Source organism: Salvelinus fontinalis, unplaced genomic scaffold, assembly GCF_029448725.1.
Source record: "Salvelinus fontinalis isolate EN_2023a unplaced genomic scaffold, ASM2944872v1 scaffold_0883, whole genome shotgun sequence".
In the NCBI taxonomy this organism is placed as follows: Eukaryota; Metazoa; Chordata; class Actinopteri; order Salmoniformes; family Salmonidae; genus Salvelinus; species Salvelinus fontinalis.
In genome coordinates, this window is record NW_026601092.1 from 15,281 (window position 1) to 40,000 (window position 24,720).

Genomic DNA, 24,720 nt, shown 5'->3' on the forward strand with positions numbered 1-24,720 from the left:
ACTTCACAGACAGGGGAATGCTGCTTACTTTACAGTACTTCACAGACAGGGGAATGCTGCTTACTGTACAGTACTTCACAGACAGGGGAATGCTGCTTACTTTACAGTACTTCACAGACAGGGGAATGCTGCTTACTGTACAGTACTTCACAGACAGGGGAATGCTGCTTACTGTACAGTACTTCACAGACAGGGGAATGCTGCTTACTTTACAGTACTTCACAGACAGGGGAATGCTGCTTACTTTACAGTACTTCACAGACAGGGGAATGCTGCTTACTTTACAGTACTTCACAGACAGGGGAATGCTGCTTACTGTACAGTACTTCACAGACAGGGGAATGCTGCTTACTGTACAGTACTTCACAGACAGGGGAATGCTGCTTACTGTACAGTACTTCACAGACAGGGGAATGCTGCTTACTGTACAGTACTTCACAGACAGGGGAATGCTGCTTACTGTACAGTACTTCACAGACAGGGGAATGCTGCTTACTGTACAGTACTTCACAGACAGGGGAATATGAAAGAGATTCCATCCCGAAATAGCACTTATGTTAATTTACTCATTCATCCCTATCAAAGGTTTTCCACTTCCGTCTGTCTTTGGTCATCTTCTTCACTGAGCCCCAGCTGATGTCTTGAAGTGTAGTCCCCATTGTTCTCTACCATCGTGTTTGAAATGACCTTTTGTCGTCTTGTTGGATGTTACAGTATTTCTGTCATGAGTGTTACAACCTGCCATTTTGTCTCTGTTCTCTGCTTCTGTCCTCAAAATATTCTGGGTTTTCTTACTTCTCCTGTCTCCAGGTGATGGTCATTGCTCTCTGTCCGTATTGTGTTTTTAGAATTACTTTTAATTGTTTTAGGAGTATTATCTTCAGTATTCCTGAGCCGGTCTTCTTCTTCTCCTCCTCTCAGGTGATGGCCAGGAGGAAAGAGGGCTCTGGGAAGGTCAAGGTGCTGCTCCACTGGACTCCTGAGGACATGTGAGTATTATTGACTGCCTATGACTACTGAGGGGTGTACTACAAAGCCGGAGCAAGAAATTACCCAGCTAACTTGCCTAAATATTCTGTTTAAAAAATATATATATATTGAAAGATGAGCATGCTTGGTCTAATTGACTCAACAACCAAAAGCACATATTTCTTAATTAATCAGAAAATCAAGTAGGTTGTTTATCCAAATTAGCTGGCTAACTTTGTTGTTATTTAGCCAGGATAGTTCACTCAGCTAAGGTCACTACTTAGCCAGGATAGTTCACTCAGCTAAGGTCACTATTTAGCCAGGATAGTTCACTCAGCTATAGTCACTACTTAGCCAGGATAGTTCACTCAGCTATAGTCACTATTTAGCCAGGATAGTTCACTCAGCTATAGTCACTACTTAGCCAGGATAGTTCACTCAGCTACAGTCACTATTTTAGCCAGGATAGTTCACTCAGCTATAGTCACTATTTAGCCAGGATAGTTCACTCAGCTATAGTCACTATTTAGCCAGGATAGTTCACTCAGCTATAGTCACTATTTAGCCAGGATAGTTCACTCAGCTATAGTCACTATTTTAGCCAGGATAGTTCACTCAGCTATAGTCACTATTTTAGCCAGGATAGTTCACTCAGCTATAGTCACTATTTAGCCAGGATAGTTCACTCAGCTATAGTCACTATTTAGCCAGGATAGTTCACTCAGCTATAGTCACTATTTTCCAGGGAGTCATGGGGTCCATAAAAACATCAAACTTAGAAAGCATACAAACCACATGGTATACATGTAAAACACTCAACGTAGTTACATAACATTCATATTGCTCTGACTCTGAGGGGGCTGTATTGATAAATGGTCAATGGGCGAGCGTGTGTGTGTGTGTGTGTGTGTGTGTGTGTGTGTGTGTGTGTGTGTGTGTGTGTGTGTGTGTGTGTGTATGTCTGTAGTTTATGGCTCCATTTATTTTTTCCATCCTCTGTGTTGACCCGTCATCCTCGCTGGGTCTAAATCTGTCCAGATTTCCATCTTAGTTGTGCTAACATTGGTTATGGAACAGGGTGTCCAAAAAATAATATGGTTTACGATTGAATACTACAGTACTTACCAGAGGTGTGGACTCGAGTCACATGACTTGGACTCGAGTCAGAGACTCAAGTCACAAATATGATGACTTGCAACTCTCCTTTGACTTTAACACCAATGACTAGAGGTCGACCGATTTATGATTTTTCAACACCGATACCGATTATTGGTGGCCAAAAAAAGCCGGTACCGATTAATCGGCCGTTTTTTTATATATATTTTTTTATATATATATATCATACACACACACACATTTTTGTAATAATGACAATTGCAACAATACTGAATGAACAATGAACACTTTTATTTTAACTTAATATAATACATAAATACACACACACAGCTCTGAAGTGACAATGATACTGAAGAGTCTGCTTAGGAGACAAATACTCTCAACTGTTTGAACAAAAATTGAGTTTAAGTTACCTGTGATGAATGTTGAAAACAAAAACTTTAATTTCTATATGCAGGAAATCCTATTTTAATAATGGGCATGGTAAGAATTGACGACCAAAGTGTGAGTCATAATTCTCATGACACCTAGCAAAATCTGAAAAGCGGTTCCTTCATTTATTCCATAGGATATTTTTAGATTCACTTAAAATAAGGTCTGTGTTTCGTGTAGGCTTACACCGCCAATTTTATAACTGTGTAGATATCCATAGGACAAGGTAACTCTGATCAATATTGGCTAAATATAAGCGAAGATCATTTTTTTTGTAGAGTGGATTTATGAAAATATGTTGACAAACATTACCTTATCCTAGTGAGATTTACACTGGTAACAAAACGCTGAGGCGGTTTAAGCCTGCATGAAACACAGACCTTATTTGAAGTAGATCAAGACATTCTCTATGGAAGACATGAACGGTAAAATAACGAAGGAACCCCTTTCAAATTCAGCCGCAAGTTATTACTTGAATTATAACGCGTCGACTATTTCTCTCTAAACCATATACCTTTGGCTAATCCGGAAACTATCACCTCGAAAACAAAACGTTTATTCCGTTCCGTATTTTATCTAACGGGTGGCATCCATGAGTCTAAATATTCCTATTACATTGCACAACCTTCAATGTTATGTCATAATTAGTTCGCAAAGAGCCAGACTGTTGCATATACCCTGACTCTGTGTGCAATGAACGCAAGAGAAATGACACAATTTCACCTGGTTAATATTGCCTGCTAACCTGGATGTTTTTTAGCTAAATATGCAGGTTTAAAAATATATACTTGTGTATTGGTTTTAAGAAAGGCATTGATGTTTATGGTTAAGTACACATTGGAGCGATGACAGTCATTGATTGATTCTTTTTTATAAGATAAGTTTAATGCTAGCTAGCAACTTACCTTAGCTTACTGCATTTGCGTAACAGGCAGGCTCCTCGTGGAGTGCAATGTGATCAGGTGTTAGAGCATTGGACTAGTTAACTGCAAGGTTGCAAGATTGGATCCCCCGAGCTGACAAGGTTAAAAATCTGTCGTTCTGCCCCTAAACGAGGCAGAACGTTCCTAGGCCGTCATTGAAAATAGGAATGTGTTCTTAACTGACTTGCCTCGTTAAATAAAGATTAAATAAAAGTGTAAAAAAAAAAAATAAAGGCAAATCGGCGCCCAAAAATACCAATTTCCGATTGTTACGAAAACTTGAAATCGGCCCCGATTAATCGGTCGACCTCTACCAATGACTCGTGACTTGACTTGGTCTTAAGCCTTTTGACTCGACCTGACTTAATACCCTCCCCAACCTGACTTGATACCCTCCCCTCCCCAACCTGACTTGATACCCTCCCCAAGCTGACTTGATACCCTCCCCAACCTGGCTTGATACCCTCCCCAACCTGACTTGATACCCTCCCCAACCTGACTTGATACCCTCCCCAACCTGGCTTGATACCCTCCCCAACCTGACTTGATACCCTCCCCAACCTGGCTTGATACCCTCCCCAACCTGGCTTGATACCCTCCCCAACCTGGCTTGATACCCTCCCCAACCTGGCTTGATACCCTCCCCAACCTGACTTGATACCCTCCCCAACCTGACTTGATATCCTCCCCAACCTGACTTGATATCCTCCCCAACCTGACTTGATATCCTCCCCAACCTGACTTGATATCCTCCCCATCCTGACTTGATACCCTCCTCAACCTGACTTGATATCCTCCCCAACCTGACTTGATATCCTCCCCAACCTGACTTGATATCCTCCCCATCCTGACTTGATACCCTCCTCAACCTGACTTGATATCCTCCCCAACCTGACTTGATATCCTCCCCAACCTGACTTGATATCCTCCCCAACCTGACTTGATATCCTCCCCAACCTGACTTGATATCCTCCCCATCCTGACTTGATACCCTCCTCAACCTGACTTGATATCCTCCCCAACCTGACTTGATATCCTCCCCATCCTGACTTGATACCCTCCTCAACCTGGCTTGATACCCTCCCCAACCTGGCTTGATACCCTCCCCAACCTGACTTGATATCCTCCCCATCCTGACTTGATACCCTCCTCAACCTGGCTTGATACCCTCCCCAACCTGGCTTGATACCCTCCCCAACCTGACTTGATATCCTCCCCAACCTGACTTGATACCCTCCTCAACCTGACTTGATATCCTCCCCAACCTGACTTGATATCCTCCCCAACCTGACTTGATATCCTCCCCAACCTGACTTGATATCCTCCCCATCCTGACTTGATATCCTCCCCAACCTGGCTTGATACCCTCCCCAAACTGAATTGATACCCTCCCCAACCTGACTTGATACCCTCCCCAACCTGACTTGATACCCTCCCCAACCTGACTTGATACCCTCCCCGAGCCCAAATATAGAAAATTATGCTATTAAAAAAAGTGTGCAGTGCATCAACTCTTCATTTAATGGATTACAGTTTGAATCGGTCAGCAGCCAATCAAATTGTGCCAGCTGAGAAAAAGTTGTGCGTGGCCGTGCAGAGGAACGTCGGCGAGTGAATTCAGTTGGAGCCCCTGGAAAGATGATACCCAAAATTATTATTTTCGGATATAAAGACAATGCTGTATCAACAAAAAACAGATTGCAACTTGCAAAACATGCGGGAAGAAAATTACAGACGGAGGAGCAACAACTTCCAACTTTGTTCGACATTTGAAGCTGCACAAAGAACGGTAAGTCGTGGCTAATATAGCCAACAGCTACATATTTTATTACTTTACTAGTATCATGTTGGCTAGCGTAACGTTAAATCAATGAGCCTCCACACAGTCAGTCAGTGCGGGAACGTGATCATTGCACCCAAGATTGAGCTACAACTGGTTAGGCAGTTGGAAGCCTAAATCCTGCCTGATGTTACTGCTGTTCCTAAAACCATTGGCATACGTTAGTCTACTGTAAACACACAGTGTGTGTGTGTGTGTATGTGTGTTAAGGTTGGGCGATTGTGTACAAGCCCACATCGCCTGATTGCGATCCTCGATCGCTATTGGGGGGGGGGGGGGTCTCTCTTATGGCTACCCATGTATTTCCATGGAAATATAACGTTTATTTGGAAAGTAATAAATATATTTTTTTACAAGCTTTCATGATTTGCGTAAATGTAATATACTAACAATTACTCTTGTTAAAAATATGAAATGGTATTACATTTGGTGAAGAGCACATTATGACTTGTTTTGGACTCGAAACTCAAAGTTTAGGACTTGAGACTTGACGGTCTTAACTCGGACTTGACGGTCTTAACTCGGACTTGCCTGTCTTGACTTGGGACTTGCCTGTCTTGACTTGGGACTTGCCTGTCTTGACTTGGGACTTGCCTGTCTTGACTTGGGACTTGCCTGTCTTGACTTGGGACTTGCCTGTCTTGACTTGGGACGTGAGTGCTAAGACTTGAGACTTACTTGTGACTTGTAAAACAATGACTTGGTCACACCTCTGGTACTTACTATAGAATTCAATAGTATGTTGTAGAATACTATACTACACACTGTAGTATACCTCAGTCATGAGTAGTACTTCCTATAGAATAGTGTAGTTTACGGTAGAACGCAGTAGTAAATCCTACAGTATACTACAGACCATTAAAAACACTACAGTCCGCAAACACTATACAGATAGATACCTATTAATTATAATGTCCTTTTAATTATAATCCACAGAATAATTCCTATTTCCTGTTGCTGCAGGATTATTTTCCTGCTATAGCAGAACTGGCTCCAGTTAATAAGAGCCTACATCTGTACAGTATTTACTTTGCATAAACCCCGCCCATTCCCCTCCCCCATATCCACATCCCATAAGTGGGAAGCCTACATGCCACGTATAGACCATATATGGTGTTCTCTACAGGTTATGGAAAAGAACAGAAACTCTGAACTCTCTGTTCAAACCCCAATCCTACCTCCCTACAGGTTACGGAAAATGTTGAGTATTTTTGTCCAGTAGGTTTCCTGAAGGACAAGCCCCTACTGATATGTCAAAGAAAATGAAGCAAAACCACTACGCTGAATACTACAGTAATGTCTGTATAAACTCTACAGTGAATACTATTAATGTTACTACTACTATATACTATGTAACCATAGTATATATACTATAGTATTTTTTTCATGTGGGGTGTGTTGAAGTTAGCAGTACATTTTTCAGGACGACACATTCCTGCCCAGTTTATTTTTGGCCTCCACTGAGAGAGATATTGAGCCCCCAATCAGTCAATGGTATCACTCAGTGACCTCTGCCATAGAGCTTTTAGAGGACTGGTCTCAAGAGCTTTTAGAGGACTGGTCTCAAGAGCTTTTAGAGGACTGGTCTCGAGCTTTTAGAGGACTGGTTTCAAGAGCTTTTAGAGGACTGGTCTCGAGCTTTTAGAGGACTGGTCTCAAGAGCTTTTAGAGGACTGGTTTCAAGAGCTTTTAGAGGACTGGTTTCAAGAGCTTTTAGAGGACTGGTCTCGAGCTTTTAGAGGACTGGTTTCAATAGCTTTTAGAGGACTGGTTTCAAGAGCTTTTAGAGGACTGGTCTCAAGAGCTTTTAGAGGACTGGTCTCAAGAGCTTTTAGAGGACTGGTCTCAAGAGCTTTTAGAGGACTGGTCTCAATAGCTTTTAGAGGACTGGTCTCAGGAGCTTTTAGAGACACAGTAGGACTGGTCTCAAGTCCATCCCTGTCCAAGCCTTGCCAGCCCAGGGTAGCCAATTCAACTGTGCTCTTGAACTTGGGTTGGCCCTGTGCTGTGCTGTAATGAGAAGGATCTACTTGAACAGTGCATTAAGAGACATTGTGATTCACAGAGGCCTGTAGCCTGAGGGAGGCTCTCTGACTGACTGGACCTCTATTGAAGAGACTGCTTTGGCTCTTTGAAGAGGATCAGAGAGATCGAGGAAGGGAGGGAGGGGAGGAAAGAGAGAGGGATGTATTGAGGGAACAAGAGAGCGAGATGGCGAGAGATTGATGAGTGAGAGATGGAAGGATAGAGGGATCTTGCAAGAGAAGGACCATAGAGATTAGAGAGGAAGATGGACTGAGAGACACAGGGACTGAGGGAGAAAGAGGGAGCAGAAAGAAAGCTGGAGAGTGATGGAAGGAGCAGAGAATGAGTGGGAGGCAGCCAGGGGAGGGCTAGAGGTGGGATGATGTAACGTGAGGCGGTGGGATGATGTAACGTGAGGAGGTGGGATGATGTAACGTGAGGAGGTGGGATGATGTAACGTGAGGAGGTGGGATGATGTAACGTGAGGAGGTGGGATGATGTAACGTGAGGAGGTGGGACGATGTAACGTGAGGAGGTGGGATGATGTAACGTGAGGAGGTGGGATGATGTAACGTGAGGAGGTGGGATGATGTAACGTGAGGCGGTGGGATGATGTAACGTGAGGAGGTGGGATGATGTAACGTGAGGAGGTGGGATGATGTAACGTGAGGAGGTGGGATGATGTAACGTGAGGAGGTGGGATGATGTAACGTGAGGAGGTGGGATGATGTAACGTGAGGAGGTGGGATGATGTAACGTGAGGAGGTGGGATGATGTAACGTGAGGCGGTGGGATGATGTAACGTGAGGAGGTGGGATGATGTAACGTGAAGAGGTGGGATGATGTAACGTGAGGAGGTGGGATGATGTAACGTGAGGAGGTGGGATGATGTAACGTGAGGAGGTGGAATGATGTAACGTGAGGAGGTGGGATGATGTAACGTGAGGCGGTGGGATGATGTAACATGAAGCAGATTGTAACTGACAGCTTCCGATGAACATACAGTATCCACCTTCCTCCATCCCTCTCTTTCCTCTCGTCCGCTCATCCCCCTACTCACCCCATGTGTGGGAGCTTAACCGTGTGCAAGGGGAGAGATGGAGAGGGGGGGATAGATGGAGCGCAATGAAAAGGAAAAACTCCAGCCATTAATCAGACACAGAGTTTGGGGGGGAGATGGACAGAATATAGATATGGAGAGAGAGTAGAAAAGGTTGACTCTCCGTTCACTCTCTGCATGGATAGTCTGTGACGCTACATTGAGTCATAAATCCTCTGAGCAGCAGAGCCGTAATAGGATGAGTGCTGTGACATTATTACTAATCACTGTCCGTCAGTCTATCTATAGAGAGAGAGCTGAGGAGGAGTGCTATCATTTACTGATGGCTTTTACTGATGGGTTAGAAGTGAGAGAGGACAGTAATATCAGTAGCATCATCTCCAGTCTGGTCTGAGCCTGGGAGAGGATCTGTCTGTGAACTAGTGGAATATGTCCTCCTTGGTATTAATGTGTTTGTGTCTTGGTGTCGCTTAGAGGGAGACGTTTTGGCTTCGTGTGTTTGTCTGACTCCTGGCCCTTGTGTTGTGATCTGTTGAAGTCCTGAATCAGGCCAAAGTTACCTGGACTGGACTGGACTGGACTGAACTGGACTGAACTGGACTGAACTGGACTGGACTGGACTGGACTGGACTGAACTGGACTGAACTGGACTGTACTGAACTGGACTGTACTGAACTGGACTTGACAGAACTGGACTGGACTGAACTGGACTGAACTGAACTGGACTGGACTGGACTGGACTGAACTGGGCTGGACTGAACTGGACAGAACTGAACTGGACAGAACTGGACTGGACTGAACTGGACTGGGCTGGACTGGGGTGTTGTTGGCCCATTTTGGTGGTTCGTCAAAGTTACTATTTATTGTTTTCTTATTGCCGATACAATCTTTTGGTCTTTACCCAAGTTGTGTGTAGTTCCATCCTGTGATCTGACCCCTGATGGAGAGGTCAACGTCCAGGTCAGACCAGACCATAGGGTCAGTGTGAGCCAGACCCCATCCCCATTCAAAAACAACTCCTACTCCCTGCCTAAACAATTATGTAGATCTGAGAGGATAGGATAAGTAATATGGCGTTAGTTCCATCTTGTGTTTTGATAGGCTAAGTAGAATTGTGCACAGGGCCAGTCCAGACTCCTTCTCAGTGGTCAGCAGTATCATTGTGACTATGTAGACTACTACGGTTCATTAACAGTATCATTGTAGCTAATGGTTCACATCCTGACATGAATTCCTTCCATCTGGGTTAACGGGTAACTCTCATTAACACGGCTGTTCTGAAGCCTGGGCTAACAGCTCTGATGTGGTAGTACAGCTACTCATCATTATACCACATCATTATACCACATCATTATACCACTAACTCACACGGGGAGCGAGGGAGAGAGGGAGATAGCTGGGTCGTGTTCATTAGGGTACGCTGTAGCAACAAGTATTAAAACATTACATTAAGGCTGGGCGATATGACCTAAAAATCGTCTTAGGGGCCCAAGCTGAATGTCTTCGTCCTCTTGAGGTTGAAGAGGCGCTGTTGTGCCTTCTTCACCACACTGTCTTTGTGGGTGGACCATTTCGGCTTTGTTGTAAAATACACTGCATTTCAAACAGTCAGCAAACACCTAATGAATTCAGGACGTGTGAAGTTATAGCCAGGCTAAATATAAACCTTCCACGACCATCAGACCCACTAATCATTGTATTATTTTATCAAACTAGTTTAACCTGCTTTTTAGCAATAATCACTGATCTGGCTTTCAAGTCTGTTTATGAAAAGGCCCTTTTTGTTACTAATGTAACCAGAACCCTGCATAATGCACTTTCACTAATGACCGACATCTTGCAGCAGACATTATAGAAAATTAACACAGGTCTTAAACAATCTCTCAAGCACAAGCCCACGTGCTAATGATTAGCCAGCTAATCATATTTCAAGTTTAGCCGCCCCTCCACTCTAACCACTAGGCTACCTGCCGCCCCTCCACTCTAACCACTAGGCTACCTGCCGCCCCTCCACTCTAACCACTAGGCTACCTGCCGCCCCTCCACTCTAACCACTAGGCTACCTGCCGCCCCTCCACTCTAACCACTAGGCTACCTGCCGCCCCTCCACTCTAACCACTAGGCTACCTGCCGCCCCGTACTTAAAGGGAAGGCTTACCCGTTGTTTATGTTATTTTGTTTTTGTGCATCTCTGAGTGATGTTCCATCGATTTCCCCGCCTCATTTCATGTTTTCATATGTATCTGAGTTATTGGCGTTCAAGCAGGCAGAAATCGGGACGGTGTGACGTAGGGCCGTGATAAAGTCTCTCTCACTACACTGGAAGTTAAAAGGAATATGACTTTAAGATGGTGAAAACGTCTATCATACAAGTCAGATTACAATACTGGCCGATGTCATAACTCTGGAGGGTGACTTCTGTTGATAAAACGTTTACTGGAGACAGGAGAACAAGAGGAGTCATAGGACGAGGTGGATAATTTTATAATAAGGCAGATTTATTCAAGTGTAAAAATATTAGGCTCTTTCTGTCTGATTTGTATGGAATCGTCCGGAAAAGAGGCAGTTTAAACAGTTGTACAGTTTTATATAGACAACAAGCAAAGTAGGTTGATCTGGAAGTCTGGCCTTCCGATTGGTCGATCTGGGTCTTGGGTAGTCCTGATCAGGCCTGGTGTCAACGTTCCATTGGTTCCTGAGATAGTTCTTTGTTTTGTGCTCCAACCTTGAGTTGTGTGTGTCAGTGGTTGTCATGGGGGAGGGGAGTTGTGTGTGTCTGTGATTGTCATCTTAATAAGTCCAGCATATGTCCAAGAGAAATGAGGAGTATGTGTATTTTGTATAAAAGATGGCTTATGTTGAAATGTTGTTATTACTAGTTTCCAGTCTCTATTACAATTTCTTACACTTCTCTCCAATGAGCCATTGATCATATTTCGGCGATATTACTACCTGGAGAAATGTGAAATGTAACGGAGGGTCTAACACATTTTGTCCTATTTGTCTGTCTCTTTAGTCCAGGATGCATTGCACGGTGCCGTTGCCAGAGATATTATAGAAAGGAGATCGGAATCCAATGAATGAAGGAACGTATAACGTCCCAGCCAGCAGACTGTTGACCAATCGTGTTGTCATGCTGCTTCACGTGGTTGCTAAGCTAATCGTCACACAATCTCTTCTCAAAGTCAGTATATGTCGAGAAACGTGCCTATTGTCCTCGAAAGTACGTATTGTCATGATTCCAAAGCTATACGATACTACAGATAGCAAATTAATTATCTCACATCTCGGAAAAGATTTGTAAATTTGTACTTATTGTTGACGAAATTCGTGCTAATGTTGGGTTTTTAATGAGTCTGGGCTCCCATTCAGTCCTTGAAGGAGAACGCTTCTTGTCCCAGAATCGCCCAGAATGCACCGCACAGCCCGTTGACGTAGCTTGGGCAACGTTTCCCATCTCCTCAAAAGTATATCTGCCGTTTCGAATGTCAGACTCCACTCAGTGAGGCAAATCGATCTGCAGGTTGAACATGGTGAGATTGTAGACTCCTAAATTGATAGTGCAGTTTATTTAGGTGATTTTACAGCTAGCTAGCTACTTTACATGCTGATATCGACCTTGGTATTATTGTGTGTAGCTACGTTTACTAGCTAACTAGCCAGAGCATTGCATTGTGGATTTTGCAGTCAACTTGAGCTGCAACAGATTTCCACAACTAATTTCCATGTCACTATCAACCTTATTATAACGGCAAAATGAAACATTTATTCACAAAAAATATTGTTTTCACATATTAGTGTCATCTAACACTGTAAGTTAAAGGAATGAGTGGTTTTGGGTGGATTTCTCCTGTAAGATGTAGTACCAGAGAGTTGCGACAATTGCCTTTAATGGTGGAAAAGAAGGGTTTTGGGAGAGAGAGATAGAAAACTGAGATTGAGAGGATAGAGCGAGGGGTTTGAAGAGGCGAGACACACACAGAGAGAGAGATGAAAATAACCAGTCCCTCTCAACAACCTGTGTGGTAGGGTTATTGCTGAGCAACGTCCACACACACGGCAGACCAAGCGATGAAAGATGGCCTGGCGAGCATTAATGTAGTAAACAATGAAACTCACACGCACGTACACACACACACACACACACACACACACACACACACACACACACACACACACACACACACACACACACACACACACACACACACACACACACACACACACACACACAGACTCAAAGGCCGCTGTATTGTAAACCTACCACATTGACTATGCTGTAGCAATGATTAGCAAAACGTCTACTAGAGGGGCGTCCCACAGCAGAGTAGTTCTGGGGGCCAGCATCCCACAGCAGAGTAGTTCTGGGGGCCAGCATCACACAGCAGAGTAGTTCTGGGGGCCAGCATCCCACAGCAGAGTAGTTCTGGGGGCCAGCATCCCACAGCAGAGTAGTTCTGGGGGCCAGCATCCCACAGCAGAGTAGTTCTGGGGGCCAGCATCACACAGCAGAGTAGTTCTGGGGGCCAGCATCCCACAGCAGAGTAGTTCTGGGGGCCAGCATCCCACAACAGAGTAGTTCTGGGGGCCAGCATCCCACAGAAGAGTAGTTCTGGGGGCCAGCATCCCACAGCAGAGTAGTTCTGGGGGCCAGCATCCCACAGCAGAGTAGTTCTGGGGGCCAGCATCCCACAGCAGAGTAGTTCTGGGGGCCAGCATCCCACAGCAGAGTAGTTCTGGGGGCCAGCATCCCACAGCAGAGTAGTTCTGGGGGCCAGCATCCCACAGCAGAGTAGTTCTGGGGGTCAGCATCCCACAGCAGAGTAGTTCTGGGGGCCAGCATCCCACAGCAGAGTAGTTCTGGGGGCCAGCATCCCACAGCAGAGTAGTTCTGGGAGCCAGCATCCCACAGCAGAGTAGTTCTGGGGGCCAGCATCCCACAGCAGAGTAGTTCTGGGAGCCAGCATCCCACAGCAAAGAGGAGCCATCTCTGTCTCCAAGATCTCAGCGCCAGCGAAGTACGATTCACTGAGTAAAGCACAGATGTGTATTATTTGGCTTCGCGGAGCAGTGAAAAGCACTCTGTCACAGAGATGGCTTCTCTGTTTGTCTTGAAGATCTCACAGGCAACATTCACTGACTAAAGGCCTTCACAGAGGCCTGGTAGAAGCCAGCACAGCCTCCCCTAATCCACTGTTGTGTTGCTGTAGAGTCTGTTGGTTGGTTGTGTTTCAGTTTAAATGCAGTAGCAGTATTTAGGATATCAGTTGAATACGTGTTGTATGGTGTATTATTTGGGTTCAGGAGCAGTACATTTATATTTAGATTAGATTCAATTCTACTTTAGTACAGTACAAGTACAGTACAACAAAATGCAGTTAGCTTCTATCCAGAAGTGTAAATAAAAGAGTACATAAAATGTAAAAAGTGAAACAATTAAATACAATGTATATTATTAAGTGGGATGTATAAATGTGCAATGCAAATGAGTCCAGTAGTACCATGAAGAGTGTAAAGAGAGTAGTGCAACAAGGTCCCTGAGAGGCAAGGTCCCTGAGGGGCCCTGGATATGGCTAGTGCCGTGTCACAGTTCAGCAGGGTTACAGTAGCTGGAAAGAAACTGTTCTGGAGTCTGCTAGTACGGGAACATATTTATTATGGATCCCCATTAAGTTCCTGCCAAGACAGCAGCTACTCTTCCTGGGGTTTATTATGGATCCCCATTAAGTTCCTGCCAAGACAGCAGCTACTCTTCCTGGGGTTTATTATGGATCCCCATTTAGTTCCTGCCAAGGCAGCAGCTACTCTTCCTGGGGTTTATTATGGATCCCCATTTAGTTCCTGCCAAGACAGCAGCTACTCTACCTGGGGTTTATTATGGATCCCCATTTAGTTCCTGCCAAGACAGCAGCTACTCTACATGGGGTTTATTATGGATCCCCATTAGTTCCTGCCAAGACAGCAGCTACTCTTCCTGGGGTTTATTATGGATCCCCATTTAGTTCCTGCCAAGACAGCAGCTACTCTACATGGGGTTTATTATGGATCCCCATTAGTTCCTGCCAAGACAGCAGCTACTCTTCCTGGGGTTTATTATGGATCCCCATTTAGTTCCTGCCAAGACAGCAGCTACTCTACCTGGGGTTTATTATGGATCCCCATTTAGTTCCTGCCAAGACAGCAGCTACTCTTCCTGGGGTTTATTATGGATCCCCATTAGTTCCTGCCAAGGCAGCAGCTACTCTACCTGGGGTTTATTATGGATCCCCATTAGTTCCTGCCAAGGCAGCAGCTACTCTTTCTGGGGTTTATTATGGATCCCCATTAGTTCCTGCCAAGGCAGCAGCTACTCTTCCTGGGGTTTATTATGGATCCCCATTAGTTCCTGCCAAGGCAGCAGCTACTCTTCCTGGGGTTTATTATGGATCCCCCATTAGTTCCTGCCAAGGCAGCAGCTACTCTTCCTGGGGTTTATTATGGATCCCCATTAGTTCCTGCCAAGACAGCAGCTACTCTTCCTGGGGTTTATTATGGATCCCCATTAGTTCCTGCCAAGGCAGCAGCTACTCTTCCTGGGGTCCGGCATAATTAAGGCAGTTACACAATTTTAAAAACATTGCAATACATTCATTACAGAATCCACAACACACTAAATGTTTACCCTCAGGCCCATACTTCACTACCACATATCTACAACACAGAATCCATGTGTGTATAGTGATTATGTTATTGTGTTTGTGTGCATGTGTCTGTGCCTATAGGTGTGTTGCTTCACAGTCCCCGCTGTTCCATAAAGTTTAAATCTATTGAATATTGAAGTGGTGTTGTATTATTTGAGTTCAGGAGCAGTACATTGAAGTGGTGTTGTATTATTTGGGATCAGGAGCAGTACATTGAAGTGGTGTTGTAGTATTTGAGTTCAGGAGCAGTACATTGAAGTGGTGTTGTAGTATTGTGTAGTATTTGGGTTCAGGAGCAGTACATTGAAGTGGTGTTGTAGTATTGTGTAGTATTTGGGTTCAGGAGCAGTACATTGAAGTGGTGTTGTATTATTTGGGATCAGGAGCAGTACATTGAAGTGGTGTTGTAGTATTTGAGTTCAGGAGCAGTACATTGAAGTGGTGTTGTAGTATTGTGTAGTATTTGGGATCAGGAGCAGTACATTGAAGGGGTGTTGTAGTATTGTGTAGTATTTGAGTTCAGGAGCAGTACATTGAAGTGGTGTTGTTGTATTGTGTAGTATTGCAAATGTTTTCAAAAGTATTGCACACAATGCAAATAGTCCAGGAGTCTTATGGCTTGGGGGTAAAAACTGTTGAGAAACATTTTTGTCCTAGACTTGGCACTCCGGTAGCGCTTGCCATGCAGTAGTAGAGAAAACAGTCTATGACTGGGGTCTTTGACAATTTTTAGGGCCTTCCTCTGACACCGCCTGGTGTAGAGGTCCTGGATGGCAGGCAGCTTTGCCCCAGTGATGTACTGGGCCGTACGCACTACCCTCTGTAGTGCCTTGCGGGTCGGAGGCCGAGCAATTGCCGTACCAGGCAGTGATGCAACCAGTCAGGATGCTCTCGATGTTGCAGCTGTAGAACCTTTTGAGGATCTCAGGACCCATGCCAAATCTTTTTAGTTTCCTGAGGGGGAATAGGCTTTGTCGTGCCCTCTTCACGACTGTCTTGGTGTGTTTGGACATTACCTAGTTTGTTGTTGATGTGGACACCAACACCATCACTTAATGATGGTGTTGGAGTTGTGCCTGGCCATGCAGTCGTGGGTGAACAGGGAGTACAGGAGGGGACTGAGCACGCACCCCTGCAAAAAGGATTCTCAATGGGTTTTATTGGCAAGAGGACGTGGATAGAGAGTTGGGTTTGTGAGGGGGAGGGGTGCTTTTGGCTTAGGACACCACTCCCCCTTCTCAGTCAAAGCCCTGGTTCACATTAGGAATGTGACACATTTTTATTTATTTGGGGGGGGTTCCGTTAAAACGTCAAATCCTATTGTGTGTTATGACTGCTAAGCGGAAATTAGGTTTTATCGGTTTTATCGCGTCCTCAACCTTTTCTTGCCCAGGGACCCCCTGTCTGGCAAATCGACAACCCAGGGGCCTAGTGTCGTCAGAATTGCGTGTTGATTAGCCTACGGGCATGTTTCATGTTAACAAAAGCCTGCTCATCAAGTTTAAGATCACTAATCAAACACAGGACAAAAGAAAAGGTGCCAAATGTGTGAATCTACTGGTTTTAAAAAGTGTTGTAGCTTTCTAATGATGTTCAACTGTATGTCTCAAGTCCCATTTATAAAAGAGGATATAGTGCCCTGTTGAAATGGGAGTACACCTTGAACAGTGATGTTGATGAGAAAGATGCACGACTCCCGGCTCAAATTAACGCTTACAGTCCCACATTTAGCGAATGACCTCGCAACATAAGTAGGCCATTGACAATGGCTGTGTATAATGAACTGGAATCGTTTCTGTAATCAGCACTTCATTATATATATATATCTTTTTTAAAGTTGTTAACAATGATGACAAGTGGAGCGCTTTATATCTGTGGAAAATCATTTGAACGATGCTGTGAATCTCTTCTTACTACCGTTACGGTATTGTTGTGTTAGGCCTATTTTATAAAATCCTAAAATCCTTTTATGATGGGGATCGGGGCCTGTTAGTGGTAGTTTTAACTGCACTGTGATTTTACATTTTGTGAAGAAAAAACCCCCCCACTGTTTTTCGTTTAGGGATTTTTTTTCTGAACGTGAAGGATTACATTTCGTACCCCTAGTTTACATCTGCAGTAATGTACAAATAGCTATTCAATAACTTACTCAAAATCTCCTTTTATTTGTATTTTCTTTCTTTCTCTCCACTCCTTTTGTTCTCCATCTGTGCAGCTTACAGCAGTAAATGTACAGCAGCGTGTAAAACGCTACCTGTGTCCTCCCACAGGACGAGCTGACTAGGCGTGAGAGGGATTTGGCTGGCTGCCGCCTGCTGAGAGAGAGAGAGGGAGTGTGTGTGTGTGTGTGTGTGTGTGTGTGTGTGTGTGTGTGTGTGTGTGCAAGCGTGTGTGTGTGTGTGGGGGGGGGCTGGGTATCTCTGGGGGCTCCTGTGATGACGCACGTGGTGACGGTGGGGAATGCAGAGGGTGGGTGGAGGGGTGCAGCCAACTCGCAGAGCTCTTTGTTTCAGTTTTCTCCTCGTCCCCCTCTCCTCTCGTCTCCCTCTCCTCTCGTCCCCCTCTCCTCTCCCTCTCCTCTCGTCTCCCTCTCCTCTCGTCCCCCTCTCGTCTCCCTCTCCTCTCGTCCCCCTCTCCTCTCGTCTCCCTCTCCTCTCGTCTCCCTCTCCTCTCGTCTCCCTCTCCTCTCGTCCCCCTCTCCTCTCGTCTCCCTCTCCTCTCGTCTCCCTCTCCTCTCCCTCTCCTCTCGTCCCCCTCTCCTCTCGTCTCCCTCTCCTCTCGTCCCCCTCTCCTCACCCTCTCCTCTCGTCCCCCTCTCCTCTCGTCTCCCTCTCCTCTCGTCCCCCTCTCCTCTCCCTCTCCTCTCCTCTCCCTCTCCTCTCGTCTCCCTCTCCTCTCGTCCCCCTCTCCTCTCCCTCTCCTCTCGTCCCCCTCTCCTCTCGTCTCCCTCTCCTCTCGTCCCCCTCTCCTCTCCCTCTCCTCTCGTCCCCCTCTCCTCTCCCTCTCCTCTCGTCTCCCTCTCCTCTCGTCCCCCTCTCCTCTCCCTCTCCTCTCGTCCCCCTCTCCTCTCGTCCCCCTCTCCTCTCGTCCCCCTCTCCTCTCGTCCCCCTCTCCTCTCGTCCCCCTCTCCTCTCGTCTCCCTCTCCTCTCGTCCCCCTCTCCTCTCGTCCCCCTCGTCCTGTCCCCCTCTCCTCTCGTCCCCCTCTCCTCTCGTCCCCCTCTCCTCTCGTCCCCCTCTCCTCTCGTCCCCCTCTCCTCTCGTCCCCCTCTCCTCTCGTCCCCCTCTCCTCTCGCCCCCCTCTCCTCTCGCCCCCCTCTCCTCTCGCCCCCCTCTCCTCTCGTCCCCCTCTCCTCTCGTCCCCCTCTCCTCTCGTCCCCCTCTCCTCTCGTCCCCCTCTCCTCTCCCTCTCCTCTCCTCTCCCTCTCCTCTCGTCTCCCTCTCCTCTCGTCCCCCTCTCCTCTCGTCCCCCTCTCCTCTCGTCCCCCTCTCCTCTCCCTCTCCTCTCCTCTCCCTCTCCTCTCGTCCCCCTCTCCTCTCCCTCTCCTCTCCTCTCCCTCTCCTCTCGTCCCCCTCTCCTCTCGTCCCCCTCTCCTCTCGTCCCCCTCTCCTCTCGTCCCCCTATCCTCTCGTCCCCCTCTCCTCTCGTCTCCCTCTCCTCTCGTCCCCCTCTCGTCCCCCTCTCCTCTCCTCTCCCTCTCCTCTCGTCCCCCTCTCCTCTCGTCTCCCTCTCCTCTCGTCCCCCTCTCCTCTCCCTCTCCTCTCGTCCCCCTCTCCTCTCGTCCCCCTCTCCTCTCGTCCCCCTCTCCTCTCGTCTCCCTCTCCTCTCGTCCCCCTCTCCTCTCGTCCCCCTCTCCTCTCGTCCCCCTCTCCTCTCGTCCCCCTCTCCTCTCGTCTCCCTCTCCTCTCGTCCCCCTCTCCTCTCGTCCCCCTCTCCTCTCGTCCCCCTCTCCTCTCGTCCCCCTCTCCTCTCCCTCTCCTCTCATCCCCCTCTCCTCTCGTCCCCCTCTCCTCTCGTCCCCCTCTCCTCTCGTCCCCCTCTCCTCTCGCCCCCCTCTCCTCTCGTCCCCCTCTCCTCTCGTCCCCCTCTCCTCTCGTCCCCCTCTCCTCTCGTCCCCCTCTCCTCTCGTCCCCCTCTCCTCTCGTCCCCCTCTCGTCTCCCTCTCCTCTCGTCCCCCTCTCCTCTCGTCCCCCTCTCCTCTCGTCCCCCTCTCCTCTCCCTCTCCTCTCCTCTCCCTCTCCTCTCGTCCCCCTCTCCTCTCCCTCTCCTCTCCCTCTCCTCTCGTCCCCCTCTCCTCTCGTCCCCCTCTCCTCTCGTCCCCCTCTCCTCTCGTCCCCCTATCCTCTCGTCCCCCTCTCCTCTCGTCTCCCTCTCCTCTCGTCCCCCTCTCGTCCCCCTCTCCTCTCCTCTCCCTCTCCTCTCGTCTCCCTCTCCTCTCGTCCCCCTCTCCTCTCCCTCTCCTCTCGTCCCCCTCTCCTCTCGTCCCCCTCTCCTCTCGTCCCCCTCTCCTCTCGTCTCCCTCTCCTCTCGTCCCCCTCTCCTCTCGTCCCCCTCTCCTCTCGTCCCCCTCTCCTCTCGTCCCCCTCTCCTCTCGTCTCCCTCTCCTCTCGTCCCCCTCTCCTCTCGTCCCCCTCTCCTCTCGTCCCCCTCTCCTCTCGTCCCCCTCTCCTCTCCCTCTCCTCTCATCCCCCTCTCCTCTCGTCCCCCTCTCCTCTCGTCCCCCTCTCCTCTCGTCCCCCTCTCCTCTCGTCCCCCTCTCCTCTCGTCCCCCTCGTCCTGTCCCCCTCTCCTCTCGTCCCCCTCTCCTCTCGTCCCCCTCTCCTCTTGTCCCCCTCTCCTCTCGTCCCCCTCGTCCTGTCCCCCTCTCCTCTCGTCCCCCTCTCCTCTCGTCCCCCTCTCCTCTCGTCCCCCTCTCCTCTCGTCTCCCTCTCCTCTCGTCCCCCTCTCCTCTCGTCCCCCTCTCCTCTCGTCTTCCTCTCCTCTCGTCTCCCTCTCGTCCCCCTCTCCTCTTGTCCCCCTCTCATCTCCCTCTCCTCCCTCCTCTTGTCCCCCTCTCCTCTCGTCTCCCTCTCCTCTCCTCTCCCTTTCCTCTCCTCTCCCTCTCGTCTCCCTCTCCTCGTCTCCCTATCCTCTCGTCCTCCTCTTCTCCCTCTCTCCTCTTCGTCCTCCTCTCAGCCCCCTCTCCTTTCGTCCCCTTCTCCTCTCATCCCCCTCTCCTCTTCTCCCCCTCTCTGGTGCTGCTGTAGGGGTGTGGTGCTGCTGTAGGGGCGTGGTGCTGCTGTAGGGGCGTGGTGCTGCTGTAGGGGCGTGGTGCTGTTGTAGGGGCGTGGCGTTGCTGTAGGGGCGTGGTGCTGCTGTAGGGGCGTGGTGCTGCTGTAGGGGCGTGGCGTTGCTGTAGGGGCGTGGCGTGGCACTGCTGTAGGGGCGTGGCACTGCTGTAGGGCGTGGCGCTGCTGGGGGCGTTGTGCTGCTGTAGGGGCGTGGTGCTGTTGTAGGGGCGTGGTGCTGTTGTAGGGGCGTGGCGCTGCTGTAGGGGCGTGGTGCTGCTGTAGGGGCGTGGTGCTGTTGTAGGGGCGTGGTGCTGTTGTAGGGGCGTGGTGCTGCTGTAGGGGCGTGGTGCTGTTGGGGGCGTGGTGCTGCTGTAGGGGCGTGGTGCTGCTGTAGGGGCATGGTGCTGCTGTGGGGGCGTGGTGCTGTTGTAGGGGCGTGTTGCTGCTGTAGGTGGCGTTGCTGTTGTAGGGGTGTGGTGCTGCTGTAGGGGCGTGGTGCTGCTGTAGGGGCGTGGTGCTGTTGTAGGGGCGTGGTGCTGCTGTAGGGGCGTGGTGCTGCTGTAGGGGCGTGTGCTGCTGAAGGGGCGTGGTGCTGTTGTAGGGGCGTGGTGCTGATGTAGGGGCGTGGTGCTGCTGTAGGGGCGTGGTGCTGCTGTAGGGGCGTGGTGCTGCTATAGGTGGTGGTGCTTCTGTATGGGCGTGGTGCTGTTGTAGGGGCGTGGTGCTGTTGTAGGGGCGTGGTGCTGTTGTAGGGGCGTGGTGCTGCTGTAGGGGCTTGGTGCTGCTGTAGGGGCTTGGTGCTGCTGTAGGGGCGTGGTGCTGTTGTAGGGGCGTGGTGCTGTTGTAGGGGCGTGGTGCTGCTGTAGGTAATGTTGCTGTTGTAGGGGCGTGGTGCTGTTGTAGGGGCGTGGTGCTGCTGTAGGGGTGTGGTGCTGCTGTAGGGGTGTGGTGCTGTTGTAGGGGCGTGGTGCTGTTGTAGGTGGTGTTGCTGTTGTAGGGGTGTGGTGCTGCTGTAGGGGCGTGGTGCTGCTGTAGGGGCGTGGTGCTGCTGTAGGGGCGTGGTGCTGCTGTAGGGGCGTGGTGCTGCTGTAGGGGCGTGGTGCTGCTGTAGGGGCGTGGTGCTGCTGTAGGGGCGTGGTGCTGTTGAAGGGGCGTGGTGCTGTTGAAGGGGCGTGGTGCTGTTGTAGGTGGTGTTGCTGTTGAAGGGGCGTGGTGCTGTTGAAGGGGCGTGGTGCTGCTGTAGGGGCGTGGTGCTGCTGTAGGGGCGTGTTGCTGTTGAAGGGGCGTGGTGCTGTTGAAGGAGCGTGGTGCTGTTGTAGGGGCGTGGTGCTGTTGTAGGTGGTGTTGCTGTTGTAGGGGCGTGGTGCTGTTGTAGGTGGTGTTGCTGTTGTAGGGGCGTGGTGCTGTTGTAGGGTGTGGTGCTGTTGTAGGGTGTGGCGCTGTTGTAGGGTGTGGTGCTGCTGTAGGGGCGTGGTGCTGTTGTAGGTGGTGTTGCTGTTGTAGGGGTGTGGTGCTGTTGTAGGGGTGTGGTGCTGTTGTAGGTGGTGGTGCTGCTGTAGGGGCGTGGTGCTGCTGTAGGGGCGCGGTGCTGTTGTAGGGGCGCGGTGCTGTTGTAGGGGCGCGGTGCTGTTGTAGGGGCGCGGTGCTGCTGTAGGGGCGCGGTGCTGTTGTAGGGGCGTGGTGCTGTTGTAGGGGCGTGGTGCTGCTGTAGGGGCGTGGTGCTGCTGTAGGGGCGTGGTGCTGCTGTAGGGGCGTGGTGCTGTTGTAGGGGTGTGGTGCTGTTGTAGGGGCGTGGTGCTGCTGTAGGGGCGTGGTGCTGTTGTAGGGGTGTGGTGCTGTTGTAGGGGCGTGGTGCTGTTGTAGGGGCGTGGTGCTGTTGTAGGTGTTGTTGCTGTTGTAGGGGCGTGGTGCTGTTGTAGGGGCGTGGTGCTGTTGTAGGGGCGTGGTGCTCTTGTAGGGGCGTGGTGCTGTTGTAGGGGCGTGGTGCTGTTGTAGGGGCGTGGTGCTGTTGTAGGGGCGTGGTGCTGTTGTAGGGGCGTGGTGCGGCTGTAGGTGGTGTTGCTGTTGTAGTAGCGTGGTGCTGTTGTAGGTGGTGTTGCTGTTGTAGGGGCGTGGTGCTGCTGTAGGGGCGTGGTGCTGTTGTAGGTGGTGTTGCTGTTGTAGGGGCGTGGTGCTGTGGTAGGGGCGTGGTGCTGTTGTAGGTGGTGTTGCTGTTGTAGGGGCGTGGTGCTGTTGTAGGGGCGTGGTGCTGTTGTAGGGGCGTGGTGCTGTTGTAGTGGCGTGGTGCTGTTGTAGGTGTGTGGTGCTGTTGTAGGGGCGTGGTGCTGCTGTAGGGGCGTGGTGCTGTTGTAGGTGGTGTTGCTGTTGTAGGGGCGTGGTGCTGCTGGGAGCGTGGTGCTGTTGTAGGGGCGTGGTGCTGCTGTAGGGGCATGGCGCTGCTGTAGGGGCGTGGTTCTGCTGTAGGGGCGTTGTGCTGCTGTAGGGGCGTGGTGCTGTTGTAGGGGTGTGGTGCTGTTGTAGGGGTGTGGTGCTGTTGTAGGTGGTGGTGCTGCTGTAGGGGCGTGGTGCTGCTGTAGGGGCGTGGTGCTGCTGTAGGGGCGTGGTGCTGATGTAGGGGCGCGGTGCTGCTGTAGGGGCGCGGTTTTGCTGTAGGGGCGTGGTGCTGCTGTAGGGGCGCGGTGCTGCTGTAGGGGCGTGGTGCTGCTGTAGGGGCGTGGTGCTGTTGCAGGGGCGTGGTGCTGTTGTAGGGGCGTGGTGCTGCTGGGAGCGTGGTGCTTTTGTAGGGGCGTGGTGCTGTTGTAGGGGCGTGGTGCTGTTGTAGGGGCGTGGTGCTGCTGTAGGGGCATGGTGCTGCTGTAGGGGCGTGGTGCTGCTGTAGGGGCGTGGTGCTGCTGTAGGGGCGTGGTGCTGCTGTAGGGGCGTGGTGCTGTTGTAGGGGCGTGGTGCTGCTGGGAGCGTGGTGCTTTTGTAGGGGCGTGGTGCTGCTGTAGGGGCGTGGGGCTGTTGTATGGGCGTGGTGCTGTTGTAGGGGCGTGGTGCTGCTGGGAGCGTGGTGCTGTTGTAGGGGCGTGGTGCTGCTGGGAGCGTGGTGCTTTTGTAGGGGCGTGGTGCTGCTGTAGGGGCGTGGTGCTGTTGTAGGGGCGTGGTGCTGTTGTAGGTGGTGGTGCTGCTGTAGGGGCGCGGTTCTGCTGTAGGGGCGTGGTGCTGCTGGTGGGGCGTGGTGCTGCTGTAGGGGCGTGGCGCTGTTGTAGGGGCGTGGCGCTGCTGTAGGGGCGTGGTGCTGCTGTAGGGGCGTGGTGTTGTTGTAGGGTCGTGGTGCTGCTGTAGGGGCGTGGTGCTGTTGTAGGGGCGTGGTGCTGTTGTAGGGGCGTGGTGCTGTTGTAGGTGGTGGTGCTGCTGTAGGGGCGTGGTGCTGTTGTAGGGGAGTGGTGCTGTTGTAGGGGCGTGGTGCTGTTGTAGGGGCGTGGTGCTGTTGTAGGGGCGTGGTGCTGTTGTAGGGGCGTGGTGCTGCTGTAGGGGCGTGGTGCTGCTGTAGGTGGTGGTGCTGCTGTATGGGCGTGGTGCTGTTGTAGGGGCGTGCAGCTGCTGTAGGGGCTTGGTGCTGCTGTAGGGGCGTGGTGCTGTTGTAGGGGCGTGAAGCTGTTGTAGGGGCATGGTGCTGCTGTAGGGGCTTGGTGCTGCTGTAGGGGCGTGGTGCTGTTGTAGGGGCATGGTGCTGCTGTAGGGGCTTGGTGCTGCTCTAGGGGCGTGGTGCTGTTGTAGGGGCGTGGTGCTGCTGTAGGCGGGGTGCTGTTGTAGGGGCGTGGTGCTGTTGTAGGGGCGTGGTGCTGCTGTAGGCGGGGTGCTGCTGTAGGGGCGTGGTGCTGCTGTAGGGGCGTGGTGCTGCTGTAGGGGCGTGGTGCTGTTGTAGGGGCGTGGTGCTGCTGTAGGGGCGTGGTGCTGCTGTAGGGGCGTGGTGCTGCTGTAGGGGCGTGGTGCTGCTGTAGGGGCGTGGTGCTGCTGTAGGGGCGTGGTGCTGCTGTAGGGGCGTGGTGCTGTTGTAGGGGCGTGGTGCTGTTGTAGGGGCGTGGTGCTGTGTAGGGGCGTGGTGCTGTTGTAGGGGTGTGGTGCTGTTGTAGGGGCGTGGTGCTGTTGTAGGGGCGTGGTGCTGCTGTAGGGGCGTGGTGCTGTTGTAGGGTCGTGGTGCTGTTGTAGGGGCGTGGTGCTGCTGTAGGGGCGTGGTGCTGCTGTAGGGGCGTGGTGCTGCTGTAGGGGGCGTGGTGCTGTTGTAGGGGCGTGGTGCTGCTGTAGGGGCGTGGTGCTGCTGTAGGGGCGTGGTGCTGCTGTAGGGGCGTGGTGCTGCTGTAGGGGCGTGGTGCTGCTGTAGGGGCGTGGTGCTGTTGTAGGGGCGTGGTGCTGTTGTAGGG

General features: G+C 50.5%; 1 protein-coding gene across 1 annotated transcript in view; it reads left to right on the top strand.

Annotated features, from left to right (window-relative positions):
- Positions 1–488: 488 nt before the first annotated feature.
- LOC129847585 (zinc finger protein AEBP2-like) overlaps positions 489–24,720 on the top strand; it is a 35,407-nt gene continuing 11,175 nt past the window's right edge. Inside the window, exon 1 of the mRNA XM_055915337.1 lies at positions 489–989. Within this exon, the coding sequence (XP_055771312.1) occupies positions 706–989 (284 nt within the window). The 5' untranslated portion in view covers positions 489–705. The remainder of the gene's footprint in view (positions 990–24,720) is intronic.